Source organism: Stenella coeruleoalba (assembly GCF_951394435.1).
Source record: "Stenella coeruleoalba genome assembly, chromosome: 13".
Classification (NCBI taxonomy): domain Eukaryota; kingdom Metazoa; phylum Chordata; class Mammalia; order Artiodactyla; family Delphinidae; genus Stenella; species Stenella coeruleoalba.
The window spans coordinates 77,269,604-77,294,121 of NC_137159.1; the positions used below are offsets into that span (position 1 = coordinate 77,269,604).

The following is a 24,518-nucleotide window of genomic DNA, read 5'->3' on the forward strand; positions in this document are numbered from 1 at the left end:
GACTCAGAACACACATATGTATGATTATTCATGCTTATAATGAACAGAATAGCTGAAACATATAATTTTTATCTTTAAGTAGTGGCATTCACAATATTGGGAAAGAAAACTCCACAGCGCATATGAAAACTTTTTTTTTCTACAGTCTTAAAATGAAGATTAATAATTTATCTGGATAATAGTTTCTACACACGTTTTTCCCTCAAATATTCAGATCGTTAAGTACCAGTGCCGTCCTTTCCTAAAACACACTTCATGAGCGAAGTGGAAACCTGATTTTCAATGCCACTGGGGTTATTAAGAGCATTTTGGAAAGTTTATCCGCACACAGAGAGATTTGGTTTGGTGTTTACAGAACTGCATGGTTTTACTGGACAAGACGCTCGGGAGAAACTGTGGAGAAGTCGCTTCTGAGGAAAACACAGAGTTTTAGAATTAAAAAAATAAAGCTGTTTCCGTTCACAGATTTAAAAAAAAGAGATTCTGACTTTTCTCATTAATTCTACCAGAGGGAAGAAAAAGTTTCAATCGGCTACAACCCTGGCAATAGCAAAGGGCGCTAAAAATAGACAAAGTAGCAGTCCCAGGCGCTAGGTGCTTTGAGGGAGAGACTACCTGGGACTCGGGGGAGTGCGGTGGATGGGGGCGTGGCCTACGCCTGGGCCACGGGGGCGGGGTGGGGCGTGGTCGAGGTGGGCTAGCCGTGAGACTAGGGCCGAGGCCAGGCCTAAAGGGGTGTGTCAGGGGCGTGACCGAGGCGGGCTCGGGGGGTGGGGCTCGGGGGGCGCGGTGGGGCGGAGCCACTGCGCCTGCTGAGAGACTCGAGTCTGGCCGGAGCCTCTGACAGATTCCCTCAGTTCGCTGTCATGTCGTTCACGCAGCGCGCGCCGCAGGTTGTGGAGCTCGGGGAGTCTGCTTCCCCTTTACCGCCCCCTGACGACCCTGATTCCCCACCACCCCGTAGTAAGCGGCCCCGTCTTGAGGAGCCCGGTGGTGTTTCTGAGGCGGGCTGGAGGCTGCCTTTGGTGCCTCGCTTGTCTGAGGTGGAAAAAGCCTGGGAGTCGTCGGCCAGACCCTTCAAGGCGCTCCTGGTTTCAGCTAAGGAGATTTTTGATAACTCCACAGACTCGCGTGTGGAGAAATCTGTCGGTGAGAAGCAGATGTGTAATCTGGTATGCCAAAATAGCGGATTTGAGATGAAGAGTTGTTTGCGGTCTCTCCCCTCACAAAGTTTTGGTTCTGGTTTGAAGGCTTCTAGAACGTCTTGTGAACCAGGGCTGTATGACAGAGAGTCCTTCGGTGTGCATTGCAGTGATAGATCTGGAACAGAGGCTGGTCAGCTGCCCAACGCCTCTATACATGATGGACAGGCAATTAAAAACGATGATGGAAAACGATATTTACTCCAGGGGAGAGACAATAGCCAGAAAGACAATAATTGCACAAAACAGACAGAAAATTCATTTTTAGATGTTACCTTTTACAAGGAAACCAAATCAACGTTTCATGATATTAAGAACAGATGTAAAGCTGACAGCGTTACGCCATCAAATAAAAAAGAAAATAGCATTTCAGCATCTACACTAAAAATATCAAAATCTCAAATCCAGCCCAGCATGGAAATTGCCGAACCCAGCTATTTCAGAGATAGCAGCACGATAAGTATCCCTGAGTTTCCAACTGATTTAAATAGCAAAATGTCTTCTGTCTATTTAAAGGAAATAATGAAGAAAAATGACAAAAATGAGGCATATGTGAGGGATTTCACAAACATTCACTGGTCCCAAAATAGACCTGATGTTAAGAAGCAAAAGTTACAGGATGATAAAAAAGTTGTGGATGCAGAAAATATTTTTTCTGAATGTTATGGAAGTAACCACCAGTCACTCAGCAACCAAAGTGTTTGTGCGAGAAAAAAAGACTTGATCAGTTTACACTACTATAATCACTGTAGTATCAAGTCTGATGCAATAGACTCTGCAAAGAATTTCACTATAAAACTAGAAAATGCAAATTGGGAAGAGGCAGAAACATGCCTGGACAGCTACATATCTACCAGATCAGAAAAATCGAAAAACTGGGACTGTAACATTAGACATATTTTGAGAAAAAATAGGAAAAATTGTTGGATTATGGATAGTTACAAAACTAAATGTGAAAATATGAAAACTGGAGAAATATTGAATTTGCAACAATTATTAGAAACAGATCTTTTAAGCAAAGAAAATTATCACAATACAGAAGTCATGAAAACACATGAAGAAAAATCAAAGCCTCTCATGATAGAAACACTGGGTAGTCAGAAAGCTTCAATAAAAATGTTTTGGTTCAAAGGTAAAGGAGAAAACGATAATATGCTACAGTTGAGATGTTATACTACACAAAAAGACTTTCATTTAAGCAGTATTTTTGAAAATTTCATTACAGGAATTTTTTATTTCCTTAAAAGTATTTCAGGAAATCAAAAAGATAACAATATCTTAACCTGGTATGGAATTTTGAAGTGTAAAAATCAAATTGATGTTCAAAATCTAATAACTAGGAATATGAATGTCAATAGAAATAATGATATTTTAAGCATCTATTTACAAACCGGTGTTTTAGACCTTCTAAATATTATATTGAAAACCAACATAACATCTTTGCTCAATAACTCTGACTCTTTAACAATAATTGAAAATTATTCTAAATTAGAAGAGAGATGCATTTTCAAATGGGTAATATATTTGAATTATCCAAAAAACATTACAGTGAAAAAACTTATCAGTTCCTCCAGTATGACAATTAAAAACATACACTTTCCAATATTTGAAACATATGAAAAAATTCCCCTTTTAATGGACTTTGATGACATCGATGAAATTTGTTTGACAAAAATTAGTTACAAGAATAAGAGTTGTCCTGAACGACTCATGAGTGTGGGAAACTGGGTGCACTGTAGTCCTAAAACTGTTAAAACACATGTTAAGTCTTGTCCTCAATTTATACAGATCCAGAAATATATTAATAAAAAAACTTATGAAATAAATATGCAGAACCAAGATTTATATTCTGAAGGAAAACAAAAGCATAATAAGATCAACAGATTTAATTTTAAATGCATATTTGAAGATTTCTTCAATATTAGGCAACAGGCTATACAGGCAAGCCACGACAAAAAACACAATGAACAAACCAATCTGACAACTATAACTCCGGTGCTAAATTTTGGGGACTTGATAAGTGAAATTGAAGAAAAAAAATGTGACTTAATTTTGAAGGAGGAAGTAAAAGTCACAGCACAAAGTTTAACAAACAGTTGCCAAGTTCATGAAGATATTAAGATAGAAAAGGAAGAGAAAAAGAGTTTTTATTCAACAGAAGGCATATTTTTTGTGCAACCAGTTTCATTAATGAATAAGAAAGTAGGTGTGGAAGAAACTAAATATGTTAATCGAAATAATGTAGCTGACAGAAATGAATCTGAGAATATTTTTCAAGAAAGTGAGTTAGCTAATTCAAAGCATTTTCATCCAAAGAATGACTCTTCAGAATGTTTTAATCTTCAGTTTGACACTCATTTGAGTGTTGGGAACAATGAATGTTTTCAGGACTTATCTAAGTGTTTATCAAGAGACGCTCTGACAACGGTAAACGATTTTGAGATGAAGAGTAAATTTGATTTAGTACTTGAAGAACTTCATATGTTTCATGAAATTAGTATGGAAAATGAAATTCTAAGCACTGTGGAAACCAACAATGGGCAAGAAAATTACTTTGTAGAAAATAATGATGTTGTGGAGGTAAAAACGGAGATTAAAAAAGGTTTGAAAATGGGTACAGAAAACAAAATATGTTCATCTTCTTTGCTCTGTGATACGATAGCAGGGCCTAATACGCATGAAAAACACCAAAGTTTATTTAAATGGAAAAAAGTACCCAAAAATGGAGAACAGGAAGTTCCTAATGAATATTGCTGTCTAAGAACATCAGAGGAAGAATTACTCTACTCTACTTCTAAGGAAGGTATGAAATTAGTTTTAAAATATACTTTCTGAGTAAAAAGAAAATGCTGCTTTTTTTTTTTTTCTGTGTAGGCCAAATATATAATTTTGGCAAAAAAGAAGATAAGGTATAAGACAATGTTTATTGATGCATTATTATTTTTTTATAAAGGTTGTTCAAACATTAAATAACATACTGAAGTTGATGGGAACAAGTGATGAAATTTTTAAAAGGAGCTTTGTCCTGTTTTACTTATCTAAATATTAGGAGCCAATGGGAGGAAATATTCCTGAAAAAGTAATTTTTTTATAGTATTAACATTTTATATAAAAGTTACTTTTTGCTATAACACATTGATCTTTATTTTTAGATTGTGAAAAACCTTCACCTGAAAGACCAGCTTTTTTCTCTGATGAATTTAAGGAAGAAAAATTTAATTATTTACTGAAGGGAGGTAAGATTTTTAGTTATTTTCTATAATACTTTCTAAGATGATTATTGAATTTTTGTACTTTTAGCATGAGGAAAATATACTTAGGGTTTTAACAAATAAATACAATGATTTAATACTTTTGTAAACATTAATAATTTACTGATGCAAATTCCTATAGTTAAAAATTAGCTAAAATTAAAATATCATTTAGAATGTAATTAGAAAATGCACTCTAAAACTGTTTAAATATTTGCAGTGATGCATTGCAATAACTATATGATAAAATAGGTGTTTTATATATATATATATACATATACATATATATATATATACCTAATATACACATCGAATGTATGTAACATTAATTAGCAAAAATGAAAAAGGCATTTATCTAAGTTGGATTTACGTTGATGTTACTCCCAATTATACATTTATTATCATTGTTTTCTATTCTTGAAAGATTATGAGGCTCTTTATATGTACATTTTATGTAGTGATTTTGAAAGAAATTAGCATCATTTACATATATTAACATGATTTAGGACTATGGCGTTTAAACTTGTGCTTACTATAGAAAATCAAACTGAAGAAAAGTTAAACAGCTAACCTTATCCTTTGCCTAAGAGGTGTTTAATATCAGAATGAGACACACTAAGTCTAACACCTGTTCTAACTTGTAGTACCAATGGGGGTGAGGTAAGAGTTGGATTAAAATTAGGGAATTATTTTCTGAATAACTACGTTTCCATTTGTCAGAAATTGCTGGTATTACACAATAAGACTAGATCTAGAAATAATAATCAGGTAGGTGAAGTATATTTACCAAAATATCTTCAGTCATGCATCATTTCTCAAAGCATTTCTCCTGGCTTCTCATCAGTAGAATTGCTGTCCCTGGTACTTTTATTCAGACACTTCAGAATTGCATAATTTCCTCTTTTCTTAGCTTACAATAAAATACTCTTAAAAATTAATCCAAGTCCTTGGAAGATCAAAAGCCCATGGGAAATTTCTTCTCCCACGAATAAAGGAAATAATTAAAGGAACAATACTCTCTAAGACTAAAAGCGGGATGGTGGAATTGGCCTGAAAAGGATAGGGGTTGTTTCTTCTAGGACAGGAAGAAAGGAAGAAATTGGGTTTAGGAACATATTCTCTGTCATCATGATGTTAATTGTGATAATAAAAAGGATATTTGAGGCAGATTAAACTATGTGCCTAAATTGGGAAAGAAATGTTACACTTGTTGGAAATATCTGAACCCATGATACTCTATTGTGGCTTCACAAGGAAAAGTTCCTCCTTGTTACAAAATATGAAAAATAATGTGTGAGGTCAGCCACAGTTATTTAATACTATGTTAGGATCGTTGTTTTGAATCCACTTTCAAAGTGTATAAAAATGGAATGATCTTCCTGAGGCTTGTTAAAATCCATAGTGTAAGGGAAAAGTTGGGAGATACTGTGAAGTGGGGATAATACTGGACTAACTGCCTAGGGAGAGTGGGTGCCTGCTTATGTAGGGTGATTTTAAAGGTATTGGAAAACTTCTGATTGTACAGAAATGTTATTGATACCTACCCACTTGTCATCATGATGCCTCCAATTAAAGTTTTTACTACTAATATCTCCAGGGTATCCTGTCTCCCCTTGTCTCTCTCTTCTCTCTTTGTGGTATGGAGAAGGCAAGTACTTTGAGCATGTTAAATGCCAGCTAGCCAGTGTGCCAGGTGCTTTATATATCATTTAGCACCAATACTTCTCTAATTTTATTTTATTTTATTTTTTATTTTTTTAGCGTTACGTGGGCCTCTCACTGTTGCGGCCTCTCCCGTTGCGGAGCACAGGCTCCAGACGCGCAGGCTCAGCGGCCATGGCTCACGGGCCCAGCCGCTCCGCGGCATGTGGGATCCTCCCGGACCGGGGCACGAACCCGTGTCCCCTGCATCGGCAGGCGGACTCTCAACCACTGCGCCACCAGGGAAGCCCTACTTCTCTAATTTTAATGTGGATATATGTCAGCCAAAGAATGTCACTAGTCACCCGACTCTACAAGGATTGAGTCATTAGCCATTACACTTGCTGACCTGTAGCACACCCTGAAAGGAGTTCAGGGCAGAAATCAGGGATGAGGCATTCTGTGCTCTGGAAAAACTGGCAGAACAGGCCTTCAGATAGATATTTTCAGGGGAAAATTGTATGAATCCAATTTCTTGCATCTTCCCATACTTAGAAAAGCACTAAAATAATTAACTAAGATATCTGTTCCTCCTGACTAGCAGTAACCTTCTACCAAGATGTGTGTCTGATTGCAGGTACCCCTTCTCCAAAATCACATATATGCTGACCTCCTCCCTTACCTCTTCAGAGCTATCTGAGAGGCTGTATCTTGGGTTATGGTCCACAGTAAGTCGCCAAATAAAACTGAAACTCACAGCTCTCAAGTGAGTTTTTATTTCATCTGATATATGAATCACCTGGGTGTTTTATTAAATGATTCTGATTTTGTTGTGTGGTAGGCTCTAAGATTCTGCATTTCTATCAAGGTCCTAGCAAATGGAGATGCTGCTAGACTTTGAGTTGAGCTGGAACTTTGAGTTACAAGGATTTAGAAAACAACTGACTTGGCATTATTTCTAAAAGACCACTAACAACCTTCATGACTTTTTTCTTTAACATTGATTTCTAAAATGAGCAATTTCTGGTATTATGCTTGGATGTTTAGAATTGTTACACAATACAAAGCACTAAGTTAATCTAGTATATAGCAATAATAAAAGGGATCATTATTTAGTTTTTAAAAAAGGTAGGAAATCCAAGGTGACAAAGAAGCATATTCTTATAGCCACAATTTAATGACTGTTTAAGGTCATGTGCTTTGCAAAAGACCTGCTGTTGATACAAATTGGTTCAGTGATTTCCCATTTCCCATCCGTTGCAAAATTACCAGAAGTATCTATTGTATTAGAATGTGAAAGAGGAAAGCTATACTTTGAAAAAGTAATCAAGTAGACTAATCATAGCTTTTTTCTGAAACAATAATTTCATAATAAAGATGTACACTTAGCATAAATTGCTGAAATTACCTAATTTATAACCAAATCTAGTGTCTCACTCATGATCCAACAATTTTATTTTAGACCATCCTTTTTCATTTAAAAAAATGAAAAAATCTAGCAATACATTTTTCCTCTTATTTTTATAATTAACTTTATAATTTTAATGTTGAATAAAATATCATAAACTGATTTATAGCTATTTTTGTGTTTTCTCTCTATTTACATATAGCTAAATTTTGTATTGTATTTCATTATTGTTTACATAGATACACACAGATTCTATTTGATTCAGCTTAATAGAAATCATGCTGTTTACCTTTTATCATATTTAACGTTAGGTTGATTACACTGTTTTTAGCATAATGTGCTGTTTTGTTAAGGTCACACTAATTCATTAAAGCTTGATACATTTTTAGCTTTACATATGTACCCTACTGTTTATTTTTTAAAAAGTACTCAAAGTAAGAGGTATTTTGTTAATGAGAGGTACTCATTATCAAGAGTAATTGATTCTGCTTGTTTGGTTAACTGATTTAGTAACATATATACCTCCATGAAATGTTTTGAACTTTTTAGAAAATGTTAGTGTGATGTTAAATAAAAACTTCAAAATTAGAGCCCTCCATTGATACATGACAGATGAAATACATTTGTGCTCTATTATTGATAATAATCTCTATTAGAAGCCAAATGTAATTATTAACAGTATAGTCTAGTAACTTCTAATAGAAAAACAACATGGTCTTTACAACCACTACATCAAGTTAACTTTAAAACCTATATAGTTTTTGTTGTTGTTGTTAGGTCAGATTTCCTGACTGGAACGCTGATTTTATTTAGCTGCTATTTTATTGTATGTTTGGCAAGTTACTTAAATTTTTTGTGCTGAGTTTTCCACTTTTAAAAAATGGAGATTGGAGTAAGTTAAGTAATGCATTCAAAGCACTTAGCTCAGTGACTCAGTAAATGTTGCTAGTATCATGATTAGAAGTTAGTAAAAATTTTTAAGCATAGAAACTATGACTGATTTTTACTCCCTTATGTACTTTTATTGTCTTATACTTTTAGGTGGTAACTTTTCATATGGAATTTCAAGACTACTACCTCTTAAGACATGCAGTCGACCAATCAGAATTGGTTTGTCAAGAAAAGCTAAGCTTAAACAACTTCATCCCTATCTGCAATAAATATGTGACAAGAACTTAGAAGAAGGTATTGGACTTTAATACTTCAAAACATTTCACATCTATAAATCTTCTGTTTCTTTCTTTGGATAAATGCTTCCTTCCAGCTTAGGAGTTTTGGGCTTTCTTTATTATAAAATATGGAGAGGGTTTTGTGTGTATGTATCCAATGTGTGTATCTACCTTTAAATGTTATAAAATATTTCTTTAGTGTTTCATATTGCATTAACAATATTCACATTAAAAAAACAATGTTCGGGGCTTCCCTGGTGGCGCAGTGGTTGAGAGTCCGCCTGCCGATGCAGGGGACATGGGTTCGGGCCCCGGTCCGGGAAGATCCCACATGCCGCAGAGCGGCTGGGCCCGTGAGCTGTGGCCGCTGAGCCTGCACATCCAGAGCCTGTGCTCCGCAACGGGAAAGGCCACAACAGTGAGAGGCCCGCGTACGGCAAAAAATAAAAAATAATAAAAAAACAATGTTCACATTAAAGGCTTTTCATAATCTTATAAAATATGTCAACTTATGTTGACATAAGTTTATGTATATAAAGCTTTTGTGGAGAACATTGCTAGTGTTTATTGATTTCTCAAGAGGATCTATGACTCACAAAAAGGTAACGAACCACTGTTCAAATCCACTCTCCCTATTTTTAAAGTGAAAAAAAACCAGAAGTGCAAAGAGGATGGGTACGTTTTTCAAGATCACTTAGTCAGGATTGGGATAGAGGCACTCTGTTCTGTAGCAATTTTTTCACCTTTCTTTGTATTCACTTTCTAGTTTTAGTTTCTCCCTCCAGAGTCTATCTTTGGCCCCAGAGCAGAATTATGATCATGTAGTTAATACCTACTATTAACTTGTTTATTCATAAAACAAAAATATTTTGATACTCCTGCTACTGTATTAGGCTCAGTAATAGAATACGTAAGAAGACATGTATAAGACTGGCCTTGTGGAGCTTAGTTTCTGTACATAGAGGAAATAAATGATATACATAATTTAAAGGTAACCATTAGTAGAGTAATACTTTTCAAAACGCTTGGCAGAGAAATAACAATAAAGTGGACTACTTAGCAAAAAGTAAGGAAAGAGGGAAGCATCAAGAAAACATAAAAATCAAAAAGCATACGATGACAGAAGGAAGACTGACGTATCACTTCACAAAATAAATATGACTGGATTAAATTATTGTATTACAAGCCAAGGTTCTCAGACACATTAAAAACCATTTCAAACTCAGCTTTATACATTAATTTTGATCCCTCCCCAGGTACTTTCTAACTTCAATATCCTGCTCTAATTTCTGGTTTTCCCCCCAAGAACTCATCACCTTCTCACACACTATATAATTTATATCTTGCTGGAATACAAGCTTCTTGAAGACAGGTTTCTTTCCCCTCCCCCCACTAATATATCCCAAGTGCCTAGAATAGTACCTGCCCCTTGTAAGTACCCATAAAATATTATTTGAGTATACGAATGAATAAAGTTCTATACCTGCTCATAATAGCTATGTCTTTTTGAATTCTTTTTTTTTTAATATTAATGTACTTTTTTAATGAATTTCTAATTCTTATTTATTTATTTATTTATTTTTGGCTGTGTTGGGTCTTTGTTTCTGTGCGAGGACTTTCTCCAGTTGTGGCAAGCGGGGGCCACTCTTCATTGCGGTGCGCGGGCCTCTCACTATCGTGGCCTCTCTTGTTGCGGAGCACAGGCTCCAGACGCGCAGGCTCAGTAGTTGTGGCTCACGGGCCTAGTTGCTCCGTGGCATGTGCGATCTTCCCAGACCAGGGCTCGAACCCGTGTCCCCTGCATTAGCAGGCAGATTCTCAACCACTGCGCCACCAGGGAAGCCCTTTTTGAATTCTTAATAGCTTTATGATCTTGGGAAAGTCTTTATATCTAAAAAGGGGATAATAATATCTCATGGGATCATTGTGATGATTAAATGAGCTAATACATGTGATATATTTATAACAGCTCTGATAGAACTCCTCAGTAATGAATAACAATATACTGATACATAGGAAATACTCAATAATTAATAACTATTTAGAATGTTTGACTTTTTCTTTAAGTTTTTTCCTATATCCTGAATTAGGTTATCTTTAGGAGTATGCCTATTCCTTTGAGTCTGATGAAGATATTCCTTTAACTTTTTTTCTACATGGGTCCTCATCTTCCTTTTCCTTCTTTTTATTATTATTATAAGTCCCATGTTGGATTTTTCTTTTATCTTTATACAAGGCAGATCTCATCACAATCAAGGTTTGTCTTCACAAACCAAGGTTTGTCCTTTTCCCTATTCCTTGTTGCTGTGTGTGAATACTGAATTTTGTTCTCATATAAGTTTCTCTAGGGCAAGTTTTTGTGCCTCCAGTCTTATTCCTAATTTTAGGGTTTTATATATGCTTTCATTCTTTCTCTAATAAATAGTATACAAATTTACAATCACTATTGGTTCTTTCACACTCTGAACTACGTGGTAAGTTTAAATTCCTAGCACATACTGCTGCAGTGGTTTTCCATGCCACTACCCCACTACTACTTTGATTTGTAGAGCTTTTCTCATTAAAATTTTGATGAGGATTACACCTCCTCAAATGGAAAATTTGCTCGTGCTAGTGTCATTACTCAAGTACACCTTCCCCCAGTACCACCTACCCAAACACACATATGCACACAGAAACAGGCCCCACCTTCCCTCTTATCCCTAGTTCTGTGAATTTTTGTCTCTGGAATTAGAAAGTTGGAGGATAGGAGGGAAGTAGCATTTTGGCTCTTTTGCTTTTGTCTTCATAGCCAGGTTTGAAGAGTCTGCATTGAGGGCTATGGTAGAAGACATTTAAAATTGAAATCCACCCTCTCTCCACATTGTTCTTTTTATGTTTGTTCTTAAAATGTAAAAGTTGAATGCTTTCAGATCAGAAGAAAAATATTCAAAGGATGAAAGCCACTTCAAAAAATACTTGCTTTTATTCAACCTTAGAATAAATCTCTGTGTTACTTCAGTTTAAAGTAACAAGCTTTTGGATGTATTAACAGTGAGCATGAGAAGAGAAGCAGAGCCTTCCATTAAATCAACTTGAAAAAGTTATGTTGATAGTCAGTGCCTTAAGTATGCAAACTTCCAAGTTAATGTCATCCATTTAACATTATTTAGTTAATCAAAATAGAAAACAAAATATGTAGTAAAGTTGATCTTTAGTTCCATCTAAATGGCCACATGAAAGGATATTTGTAGAGTCAGCCATCAGTTTGGGAAAATTTTCTAATAACAGAGACATTATACGTATTTACATAGACATACAGTAGTTTGTGACAGAATTTATACTACTAAAAATTATCCTTTGCGCTACAGGGACTAGGATATAAAGATACCAGAAGGGTTCTAAATTATATTTTTTCCATATAGTTGTAAAATATATCACTGAAGCTATCCTTCACATATTCCCATTTCATGTTTTTGTTGCTGTTGTTTTTGTTTTTAAGCACGGGCACATGCTATAACAGCAAACTGAGAAGAAATAGTCATTAAACTATTTTACCTATCTGGGGTACGGGCAAAAGAATAAACTCATAATCTAAAAGTCTCTACAATTATGTTTCTGTAATTTAATAAATTTTATAATTTTGAGCACACGTAATTCAAAAAAGAAAAAAAAAGAAGAAGCCTTGGGCTTCCCTGGTGGCGCAGTGGTTAAGGATCTGCCTGCCAATGCAGGGGACACGGGTTCAAACCCTGGTCTGGGAAGATCCCACATGCTGCAGAGCAACTGAGCCCATGCACCACAACTACTGAGCCTGCGCTCTAGAGCCCACGAGCCACAACTACTGAAGCCTGTGCGCCTAGAGCCTGTGCTCCACAACAGGAGAAGCCACCGCAATGAGGAGCCTGCACACCTCAACGAAGAGTAGCCCCCGCTCTCTGCAAGTACAGAAAGCAATGAAGACCCAATGCAGCCAAAAATAATAAATAAGTAAATAAAATCAAAAAAAAAAAAAAAAAAAGAAGAAGCCTTGAGGACCTCTTCCCTTAACTTCACTCATAACTGTTTACTCAACATCTCTACTGTGAGGTCTAATAGGCATCTCAAACCTAACGTGTCCTGAACTGAGCTCCTGATATTTCCCCGCAAACCCCTCCTCCCACAGGCTTTCTCATTTCAGTGAGTGGTAACTTCATTCTTTCAGTTACTCAGGTTAGAGATCTTGGAGTCATTTTTGACATTTTTTTCTCACTACGCACAGCTGGCCCACCGCCAAATCCTGTTGGCTTTAGCTTTTCTTGCCAGGATGATTGCAGTAGAGTCCCAGTTGGTCTCCTTGCTTTTAGTACTTGCTCCCCTTCAATCTATTCTGAACACATTAGCCAGAATGATTCTTTAAGATATGTCATAGCACATCACAACTCTGCTCAAAACTTTCCAAAGGTTTTCTGACTGACTGAGAAAACGCCGAAATTCTTACTTTCATGTACAAGGGTATGTGATGATTTGACGCTCTCAATTCCCTAAACTCCTCTCTACTATTTTCCCCTTCTTCATTCTACTGAAACCACACTGACCTTGTTTGTTGGATACAAAAGGAATGTCCCTCCCTGCCTCAGGGCTTCTTCACTTGCTTTTTTTTCCTGGAATGCTTGTTCCTAAAATACCTGTATAGCTTGCCTGCACTCCCTTCCTTAGAACTTTATTCAAATGTCACTTTCTCAGTGTGGCTTTTTCTTTCTGTTAACATTCATATGCCCCTTCCATGCTTTTATTTTTTCCTCCTTAATACTTTGCCATTAACAGACTATGTATTTTACTTATTTATCTTGTTTGTTGTCAGCCTTTTTCACTAAATTTTAAACTCTGGGAGGGCAAAAGTTTTTCTTATTTGTCACTGTGTTTCCAGTGCCTAGGAACTGGCTTGACACAATAAGTATTCAATAAGTGTTAGCTGAATGCAAGAATCAACAAAGTGAACAAGAATAGTTTTGTCTTAAATGTATCACTTTGATTAAACTTTTCTTCTTGAGGCACATGGTTCTGCGAGTTCTGGCATTTAAAGTTCTCTTCCCTCTTCTTTGCTATACTTTGTTGCATTTTCTTCTTGAGCCAAAGATGTCAAAACAAAGCTTGAATCTAGATCGCTTACTGTGTATCTTTCTTCAGAAATTCGGCTGCTTAGCTTGTCAGAATGTTAAATGTCTTCCTCTTTTTTTTATGAAGAGAAAAATAAGGTAGAACAAAGTAAAAGCATATATAATTTCTAAATAATTTTGAAAACAATTATAAAAATACTTCTCAAAATTCAATGTCCTATCTCTTATCCCATTTAAATTTTTTATAAAATCAGTTTAATACATTTAAATTGTCTAAGTACGTATTCCCTTCGCATTAGTAAAAAAAAAGCTATTAGAACAAGTTTTTATTTATTTTTGCCTTTTTACTTTTATGTTTTCCTTCAAATAGTCTTTTAAATTTTATTTGTTTTTGAAATGTTAATATCTAGACATGGTACAAAATGTAAAGGGTAAAGAAAAAAAAGAAACAGTGAATATAACTCCTTCTCTTACTTTTTGACACTCAGCGATCTGATTTTTCTTGATGGAGGAAACAACTGTTAACAGTTCCTTGCCCCTACATATTTCTATGAAACAATAACTTTTTATTATTAATAAGCACATAAAGTATTTTTAGTTGTTATCTGTTCTGTAACTATACTTTTTTTTTTACAGAATACTTAATAAATTCAATAATGTATGTATTTCAACATGTTAAAAATTTGAGATTAAGAGGAGAAAAAACTTAATGCTAAAGAAACTGAAATATGAAAAGTCAAATGGGTTTACTGTATCTGACATTTTGACTAAAATAACCATTTTTAAAGCAACTATAGTAATTCTGATTTAACTTTTAAAAATAGTCTTAATACCAATTTAACATAATATTTATATTTCAATAAACATAATTTTATTGACATACTTAATTACATAATCCGTATGTCTCCTTCTTCTTAAGAAATCTTTGTGATTGATTCTGCTGCCTGGCTAATTGCCGTTGCCTTTTCTTTCCCTTATGTCATTGCTCTACATTCAGTAGCTCCAATTCCTACTCAGTTATTTTGTAATCTTCCATGTATATATATATACATATCCCTTCTCTTCTCAGAGTCTTTATTTCTCTTTGTCCTTCCCTGCCTCCTTCACTAGAAAAAACACTCTTAAGAGTCACTGAGGACTTTGGCCATTTTTCAGAGTGCCTTTTCTCTTATTTCTTTGCATTGCTAGCTGCCTAGCACCTATGATACCTTTGCTTTGTGATAATACACTACCTCTTATTTTCCTGACCATACTATTTTTTTTTAACTCTCTGATTTTTAGATATAAGCAAACTCCAAAGTTTAGCCCATAGACTTTTGCTTTTTACTTCTGTATTGTGTTCCTTAGAAGTTTCCTCAATTTGATGGGATCATTTACCATACCAAATTTATAGTTTAGGTGCCAAATTATATCTTTCTCAAATTCTAATTTCAATTGTATAACAATAATAAAGAAACCTAATATCCATTAGATGTATGCGATGAGTCAGGAGCTATTCTAAATCTTTACATATATTAAATCATTTAATCCTTAAATAACCTCACAGATTTCTATCTCTGTTTTACATTGTGAGTTTAAATAACTGGTCTAAGTTCAAAAAGTATTAACTGAAAAATTAGAATTTAAACCCAGGCAGCCTGCTTCAGGGCCAAGGTGCCTAACTGCTGTCAGATACTGCTCTAATTTCCACATTGCTACAGGTCAATAACTTCAACTCATATCCGAAATCCTATCAGTCATCATTCACTCTTCTACCTGACATTTATTTCGTGCTATCAAATCCTGCTGCTTTCTTTTCCTAAGGAGTTCTCTGACCTATTCATCCTTTTCCATTCTTTTTATAATGTGACTTGACCTAATGTAACTTTCTGGGTGATCACCCCACAGCTTCCCTATAACTAAACTAGTCTGTTAATGCTTCACTTTCTCCAGCTAATATTTTCCCATTTTACTAATGCTCTTTCCACTCTTAAAGTGCTTTCCTCTCTTACCTATTTAAATCTTATCCAGCCTCACATTACAATCTCTATAATGCTTTCTCCAACTATTTGAATGTGTTATAATTACTATGAACCATAAATAACATTAGCGCTTTCTTTAAAAATTCACTCATAAAACATTTATTACACCTGTCATACTATTTATCTCTTCACCTATCTAAGCTTGTGCATAGGCATCATATTAGGAACTTCTTTTTTAGTCTCTAGAGCACTTTATCAGTGTCTTGTATTCAAAAACGTTTATTGATTACATGCTGAATATTAATATAGCATTTATTTCATGATTTTTTATGCTTGGCTTTGTATTTTTATTGATAAATCTACTAAGTTTGTAGCCTTTTTAGTTTGCAGAAGAGAATATAGCTAAATCCAGTGGGGCTTTTTGACATTTTTGTCTTTGGCTGTTTCTTGCTTACTCTGTCTCCCTCAGAATTTAGGCCAGCTTCAAAGCAGAACCCAACTTTTTCCTCACAAGGCTTGTATAAATGCCTTTTAAAACAAACAACACCTACTTAAATTAATTTACACACTTTTTAAAAAAATTAATTAATTTATTTATTTTTGGCTGCATTGGGTCTTCGTTGCTGCGTCCGGGCTTTCTCTAGTAGCGGCGAGTGGGGGCTACTCTGTTGCGGTGTGCAGGCTTCTCGTTGCGGTGGCTTCTCTTGTTGTGGAGCACGGGCTCTAGGCACGTGGGCTTCAGTAGTTGTGGCACGCGGCTCAGTAGTGGTGGTGCACGGCTTAGTTGCTCCGCAGAATGTGGGATCTTCCCGGACCAGGACTCGAACCCATATCCCCTGCATTGGCAGGCGGATTCTTAACCACTGCGTCACTAGGGAAGCCCCTTATTGTTTATTCTTGATAACGCTGATTTTCAGCAAAACTTTATGAAATTTTTATGTACTTTCACCTATAGGCAAAAATCAATGTTTTATAAAATTATATTTTGTGTCTTTTAAAGTTTGTTTCACAAAACAATACCACACAAATCTACCACTATTCTAAATGCTACACTTGGAATGATTACCCTCAGCATTACTGTTATTGTCATTATCAGCCATCAAGTACCTTTATGAGTAGGACAACTTGCTATAGGACATATGGACTTCGTGTGAATAACCAAAATTTAGAGGCAGCTTATTGTAATGGGGCAGAACAAAGGGTTCTTTCATAGCCTGCTGGGTGGATCAGAGTCTTCCAGCTGCTACTTCATTTTCTAATCAATTTAGTAGCATTTTGCTCAAACATTTTGTATACTTTCACAAAATTTCTCTACACATCTAAATCTCCTCCTATTTTGGGAGTGACAAACTTATGGATAGAAAATTTTAATTTGCATGTTGCAGAGTGGTATAGAAATTAGCTCAATGTATAATTCTGTGTACATACTGATTTATTTCTCTAAAACAGACTTAAATCACATATATTTTTTTAACTTTTATTTAATAATTAAAACTTTTTTGACAGGAAAGAAATTTCTTTAAGTGAACATATTTTGATTAGAATGCCACAAAGTTGGACTTGCATCTAGGAATATTTTCGAAGGTGCTGTATACATAGAAAGTGTAATAGCACCTACGATTCACAAATATACAATGTTATAAAGTTGTATGCAGCTGAACATGTGTTTATCTGAAGAGATATAACCCTCTCATGCTAGATTAAAACTCTTGTTAAGAAATGAGAGTATAGTTTTATAACCATTAACATTTTTATAATACTAACTTAAAAAAATTAATAGACTTATTTCTTAAAATAGTTTTAGATTTACAGAAAAATTAAATAGAAAGTACAGAGTTTTTGTATACTACTACCCACTCCCCCTCCCCAGTTTCCCTGTAACATTTTGTGTTGCTGTGGTATATATGCTATAATTGTTGAACCAAAATTGATACATTAGTATTAACTAAAATTTACAATTTACATTAGAGTTCATACTTTGTGTTGTACAGTTCTGTGAGTTTTGTCAAATGCATAAAATCATGTATTCACTGTTATAATACCATACAGAATAGTTTCACTGCCCTAAAAATCCTCTCTGCTCCACTTATTCACCCCTCTTCACTCCCCCATGCCCACAACTTCTGACAGCCACTCATATTTTTACTGTATTTATAGGTTTGCCTTTTCGATAATATCATGTAGTTGGAGTCATGTTTTACATATTTGCACCCTGGCTTCTTTCACTTAGCAGTATTTATTTAAGGTTCCTATAATCTTAACTTTTCTAGCCAGGGATCTTATATGAGAAGACTTAGGTTTCAAATATCTTAGGCCTTCACCTTCTATCAATACAGTTTCTTTTAGGGAAAAAGGGACTAATTATAGTTCATTTTAAATTGTGGCTGTGTCTACCTATCAACTTCTGAAAGTGTTTCTCTCATAGATTTTCTTTTTGGGGATTCTTTAAAGGAATTACACTGTCAACATTAACAAAAGCTTTTCTTTTTGAACAGAGACATTTCAAAGCACTTTAAGCCATGGCAAAATTGCTCCAAAGGAAGTTTTATCTTCTATTTTGTTAGCAAGAGCTGCACTTAGGAGCCAAAATGCACCAGAGACTAAATGGTCAACATTAAGATGGAGCTGTAAAAGTCTATGCTAGGCCTGGAAAGTTTCTACTAAGTGGAAATCAAAACCACTAACCAATATAAGGGAATATTTTAATGTGTTACTTTTGTGATGTATAATGAATGCCCTATGATGTGCTGCATGGACAACCAAATACTATTAGTAATTCCAATTCTGTGACTATATGAATGTTAATAACCATCAAGTATTAACAGAAGTATGTATTAACAAGTATGTATTTAGACCCAATAAATGTCCATCAGTTTGCCAACTACTGTGTGGAATATTCACGTATATATCATGGTTCCAGATTAAGAGAGTATACAAATTTAGCTAATAAAATCTAAGAGGCAGGTATAGCCATTATTTTGTAATAACTTTAAATGGAGTATAACCTATAAAAATATTGAATCCCTATGTTGTACACCTAAAACTAATATAATATTGTAAATCAATTATACTTCAATAAAAAAAATACACCCACCACCACCCCCAAAAAATCTTAGAGGCAAAATCCATTGAACAACTAATATAATAGGAGATTTGAGATTTCATTCTGACTCTCTTTGCCTGACCTTGAATATGTCATGTAGCCTCATTTGGCTTTCAAATGTTTCTTCATTTGGTATATTGTAATCACTAAAATAACTTCTGATATTCTGTTGTTCTGCAGATGAAACACCCTGTGGGTTACTAATTGGAAATAAAAGGAGAAATACCAAGAGGGAAAGATATTGAATGTAGATAACAAAGAATGTGAAATATTTTTAGGTACTTTAGCAACTTTTAATTGCTATTAAAGGATGATGGAAAAGAAAAAGAATAAAGATTTAGGGTAGTGATCATCATTATCTCTCATGTATCTCAAGTAGGAAGTATATGATCTGTTTCCTAACTCATTCATTTATTCATGCTCTCAGCAAACATTTACTGAGGGCATATGATGAGTTTGGAACTGAATAAATGACCTCATTTCTATAAATCCTCTCATTTGTAAAACTCAGATCGTATTACTCATCATTCTTTCTATACATGAGCCATCCTTTTAAGGGAACCTACCCATGGAATGGTTTAGGCCTACCTGACTTGTAAGGAACTCCCTCTTAAATTAATTCCTATTCTATATCATAAGAATGATTGCTTGGATTTTCTGAGGTCTTTTATAAAGACAATACTATGGAAGTGATCTGTTTTCCACACCTGAAAAAAGAAGTTTCAGTAGCTCTAAAGTTTGTAATTATGGGGACTAGTGGAGTGAAGTAAGGGTTATGTGATCGATTTTCATGGGACTAACATTAGAGATAATATACATGAAATGTCTAGCACAGCTCCTGGTACATAGCAAGCATGTAATTACTAATAGTTATTATTATTAATATTTTAGAAAGGAGTTTTTATCATCACTTATAGGTTATAAATAAAAAAGTTACTAATAGGATATCCTGCCTTAAAGGATTCCACATATGAAGCATAGGCTGAGGAATATTTACCCTTATGCTTTGAAGTCTGCATTTGTTTTGAATATTTACTTTCCAGGACACTTTCTTTATTAAGGCACAATTCAACCATTATACATATTTGGCCAATTCAGTTTAACATGTGTAATGTTCTGTGCCAGGTTCCATGGAAGTCCTTTTACTATAAAACAAATTTAAAAAGGATATAGCAGTTTTTTTATTGCAGTAAAATATGCATAATACAAATTTACCATTTTAATCATTTTTAGGTATACATTTCAGTGACCTTAAGTACATTCATGGTGTTATATATAGCACTTTTGAACTTCTCTTTATTTAAAAATATTTTGCTTAGTTTTCCTTTCTTATCGCATGAGTGACATCATAATTTCATAACAACAGAAGGGAAAAAACTCTCATATTTGCAACTCTTTCCAGTTTTTGACTCAAACTGATTTTATGGTAGAATTCTTAGCTATGGCTAACACATTCCTATGTGTCTTTGAAAACTGCTTGGGGATTTGTTAGAAATTGGATGTAAAGTTCCTTTACTTAACAGCTTTTTCTTACAAAGACAGTATATCAAGGTGATAAGTTTTAAATTGAGATAGAATTTTGAAAGTAATTGAGATTATACTTGAAATTAAATTTGCAAAATAGTAACTAGTTTATCATTATCATCCTTATGTGTATTTGTATAGTTTTTGAAAAGTTTATAGTGCATTCTATATTTTGTGTCTTTAAATCTTCTTACCAATCCATTTTCATCCCCATTCCAGATAATGAAACTAATGTTTAGTTTAAGAGACTTTTTTAAGTAAGCAGATTATAAGACTTTAGATCCTAACACAGTACCTGTCACATAGTAAATGCTGTTGAACTGAAATGAAGGCTAATGCTCCTTCCATTAACTTTATAACTGCTGTCTGCTTTAATGTTGCTTTTCTTCTTTTCTTCCTTTTATTCTCCTTTCTTTTGAGTGCTACAGTATGCAAGACATCAGGATAACTCCTAGATATACAATGAATATCAAATTTGGTTGCTCTCATGAGGTTGACAACCTGGTTGGGGAGATACAGGAGTTATACATTTAAAAGTTAAATAAAAATAAAGTCAATTCTCTTTTTTTTCTTAAATCTCACAGACTAAGTAGAAAGGAAGAGATCCAAAAAAGTAGAGTTAAGTATCTAATCATAGTGCATAGCATCTTTTTGTTTTTTTTTAAAGCTGTCGTTTTCTTTTTTTTTTTTTTGAAGATGTTGGGGGTAGGAGTTTATTAATTAATTAATTATTTTTTGCTGTGTTGGGTCTTAGTTTCTATGCGAGGGCTTTCTCTAGTTGTGGCAAGCGGGGGCGACTCTTCATGGCGGTGCGCGGGCCTCTCACTATCGTGGCCTCTCTTGTTGCGGAGCACAGGCTCCAGACACGCAGGCTCAGTAGTTGTGGCTCACGGGCCTAGTTGCTCCGCGGCATGTGGGATCCTCCCAGACCAGGGCTCGAACCCGTGTCCCCTGAATTAGCAGGCAGATTCTCAACCACTGCGCCACCAGGGAAGCCCAGTGCATAGTATCTTAATCTTTAAACGTTAAAACATTTCTGCATGTTTACAATTCTATTTATGAATCTATATTTTGAGTATTCATAATTTAGGGCATTAGCTAAAATTAAAAAAATTTAATGAAAATGTTAAATTTAATTTCCTCAATTAAAAAATATTTTTATATTAAACATTAAAGGCATGGCATGACATTAAGTGATGGTAAGGTTTATGGGCTCTTGATGAACTCTGAATATCTTGTCTCCATTACTCATTAGTTAAATGTTAGCACCTTGCCAGTGCTGGGTTTTAAAAAGAAGATTGCAAATAAATGAGACATTAATAAATCTATCAATACATGAATATTTAACTCAGACGTATAAGATTATGTAATAGTTTAAATGTTGCACAAAACAATCCATTTATGTTCATGTCCACATTTCTTGTCACTTTAAACATATATGTATATACTTTAACCATAGTTTTATTTATGCTGAAGCCTAGCTTGACAAACAGGTGGAAAAGTTTCTAAATTTATTACATTGAACATATAATTTAAAAAATTAAAACATGACCTTATTAAAATTTTTTTCAAGTCATCACTGGACAAAATAGAAGTAATGTCGTATTTGACAATGTTCTTATATGTGAGAAAGGATTTTATTTAACATTAGTTAGTCCCTAAAAATGAGTTTATGATGAATTGATTATTACCTCATCCCATTCCTAATTGCAGATTTATAAGAGGTAAAATTTATTTAGTGATAGGAGTTCAAAAAACATTTTAAAAGGATTGTTGAATAGATAGATTCAATATTCTTTAAGTTTTAAAATTTTTCACATTCCTTGACCTTCAGCCATGAAAGTCTTTTCAGTTTTGGAAATTCTGACAGAATATGCCTGCCTTAACTTTCTATTCTGAAGCAAAATGGAGAAATAAAAGTATTTCTCCTGATAACTATGTGCTAATTCTCAGTTTCACTGATGTATAACAGTCTATGTTGAAAGTTCTTCTTTCTGATCTAATACTTAGTTCTTTAAATATTTCCCTCTGACTTGAGTACTATGGGAAACGTGGACCTCTTTCTCTGACATATGGAGACATAATCAGCAGATTGGGTTTTGGTTTTTCGGTAGAAAAGGAGTCGGGCAAGAGATGAAAATAAATGCAACGTTATGACTTTTGGTTACATCATACCCTGCATTTCCAAAAAGGGTGTGAAACAAATAAACTGAAAGCAGAAGCAGCATATTGTAGCAGAAAGAAGCATGGGGTTTTGAAGACAGATAGATCTGGCTGCAACTCATTATAATTTCTTAGATTCTCTGTTTCTTCATCTCCAAATTGTTGATAGTAAGGCCTAACTTTCACGGTTTTTATCAGAATTATAAAGTTTGTAAGCTGTCCAACAGAGTGCCTGGTACATGGTAGGCATTTAATAAATGATGACAATTAATATTTAACTAAGCACTGTCATGAACAGTTGCTCAAATACTTATTATTATTCATTAATATAAGAATAGAATTAACTTACTAATTCATCCAAAATATTTATTGGGTACTTGCTATGTATAAGGCACTGTTATAGGCACTCAGAATATGTCAGTGAACAAAACAGACAGAATTTTCTGCTCTCATAGATCCTAAATGCTAATCAAGGCAGACATAAACAATAGACATTACAATTAAGTGAATTATATAATATGTTAGAAGATGTTAAATAAAAGCAGAATGGGGTGAGGGAGAGGGGCAATGTATGTGGAGGAGGAGGTTTTAATATTAAGTAGGGTGGTCTGGGTAGGGGTCATTGAAAAATTAAGACTGAAACAAAGACTTGAATGAAATGAGAGAGTAAGATCTGACTTGTGATTAAAAGGATCACTCTGATTGTTGGAAATAGATGGTGGAGAGGAAAGAACAAGATAAAGATCTGCACACACTGAGGAAAAAGGCCATGTGAGGACACGCAGAAAAGGTGGCCATCTGCAACCCACGGAGAGACCTCTCACCAGACACTGACCCTGCTGGCACCCTTATCTGGAACTTCCATTCTCCAGAACTGTGAGAAATAAATTCCTGCTGTTTGAGCCCACTCTGTGGTTTTTTATTATGGCAGCCTGAGCTGAATAACGTAGTTGGTATCAGGAGTTGGTTTTAGACATACTGAATCTGAGATGTTTATTAGATATCTAAGTGGAAATGTTAAGGGTAGGATAGGCTAGTCCGGAGTTTTGAAGCAACACCTGTTTTAGAGATTTAAATCTGGTAGTCAACCGTTTATTGAAGGTATTTAAAACTGTGGAAATGGATGTGATAACCAAGAGAATGAGTGTAGATAGAGGAGAGGACTAAAGATTTAACATTGGGACACTCTGATATTAAAAGATCAATAAAAAGAAGAGAAAATATCAAAGGAGAGGAGAGAAATGCGTGAGCTAATAGAAAAAACAAGGGAGTGTGATATATGGAAAGCCAAGTGAAGAAAGTGTATCACTCATTTCTTAATAAAGAAAATGGACATGTGGACACAGTGGGGGAAGGGGGGATGGGACGAACTGGGAGATTAGGATCGACCTATATACACTACCATGTGTACAATTGATAGTAGTGGGAACCTGCTGTATAGCACAGGGAGCTCAGCTCAGTGCTCTGTGATGACCTAGATGGGTGGGAGGGAGGTCAAAGACAGAGGGGATATATGTGTACATATAGCTGATTCACTTTGTTGTACAGCAGAAACTAACACACCATTGTAAAGCAACTACAGTCCAATAAAAAAAATGTACTGCAAAAAAAAAAAAAAAAGATTGACAGTTGAGCTTAGCAATGGCTTAGCAATGTGGAGATCACTGATGATGTTGAGTGGAATGGTTTCAGTGCAGCAATGCGGCAAAGCTTGATTGGCATGAGTTTAAGAAAGAGTGGGAGAGAAATAGGCCACAGTGAATACCAGCGGCTTTTAAAGGAGTTTTGCTGGAAAGGGGAGCAGAGAAATGGGGGTAGTAGCTATAGGGGAAGAGTGAAAAGAGGATTATTTTAAACATGGGAGAAATGATAGTTTCTTTGTATGCTGATGGAGAATAAAGAGCATAAAATTGATGTAGGAGAGAAAGGGAAGAATTGCTAGAAACTTGTCTACGAGTAGGCAAAAAGAGATGGTTATCTAGTGAACTTGTGGGAGATTGGCTTTAGATAGGAGCTTA

General features: G+C 34.8%; 1 protein-coding gene across 1 annotated transcript; it reads left to right on the top strand.

The window, feature by feature from the left end:
* Positions 1 to 828: 828 nt before the first annotated feature.
* On the top strand, positions 829 to 23,348 carry RAD51AP2 (RAD51 associated protein 2). Its single transcript, XM_079940558.1, has 4 exons — positions 829 to 4,005; positions 4,355 to 4,438; positions 8,544 to 8,687; positions 23,216 to 23,348. Exons 1-3 carry the CDS (start codon positions 867 to 869, stop codon positions 8,660 to 8,662), a joined length of 3,342 nt encoding a protein of 1,113 aa, XP_079796684.1. The 5' UTR covers positions 829 to 866; the 3' UTR covers positions 8,663 to 8,687; positions 23,216 to 23,348.
* Positions 23,349 to 24,518: the final 1,170 nt, after the last annotated feature.

Coding starts and splice junctions, on each gene's coding strand:
- RAD51AP2 (XM_079940558.1), top strand. CDS start 867: ATGTCGTTCACGCAGCGCGCGCCGCAGGTTGTGGAGCTCGGGGAGTCT. Junction 4,006..4,354: donor CTACTCTACTTCTAAGGAAG/GTATGAAATTAG, acceptor CTTTATTTTTAG/ATTGTGAAAAACCTTCACCT. Junction 4,439..8,543: donor TAATTATTTACTGAAGGGAG/GTAAGATTTTTA, acceptor TTATACTTTTAG/GTGGTAACTTTTCATATGGA.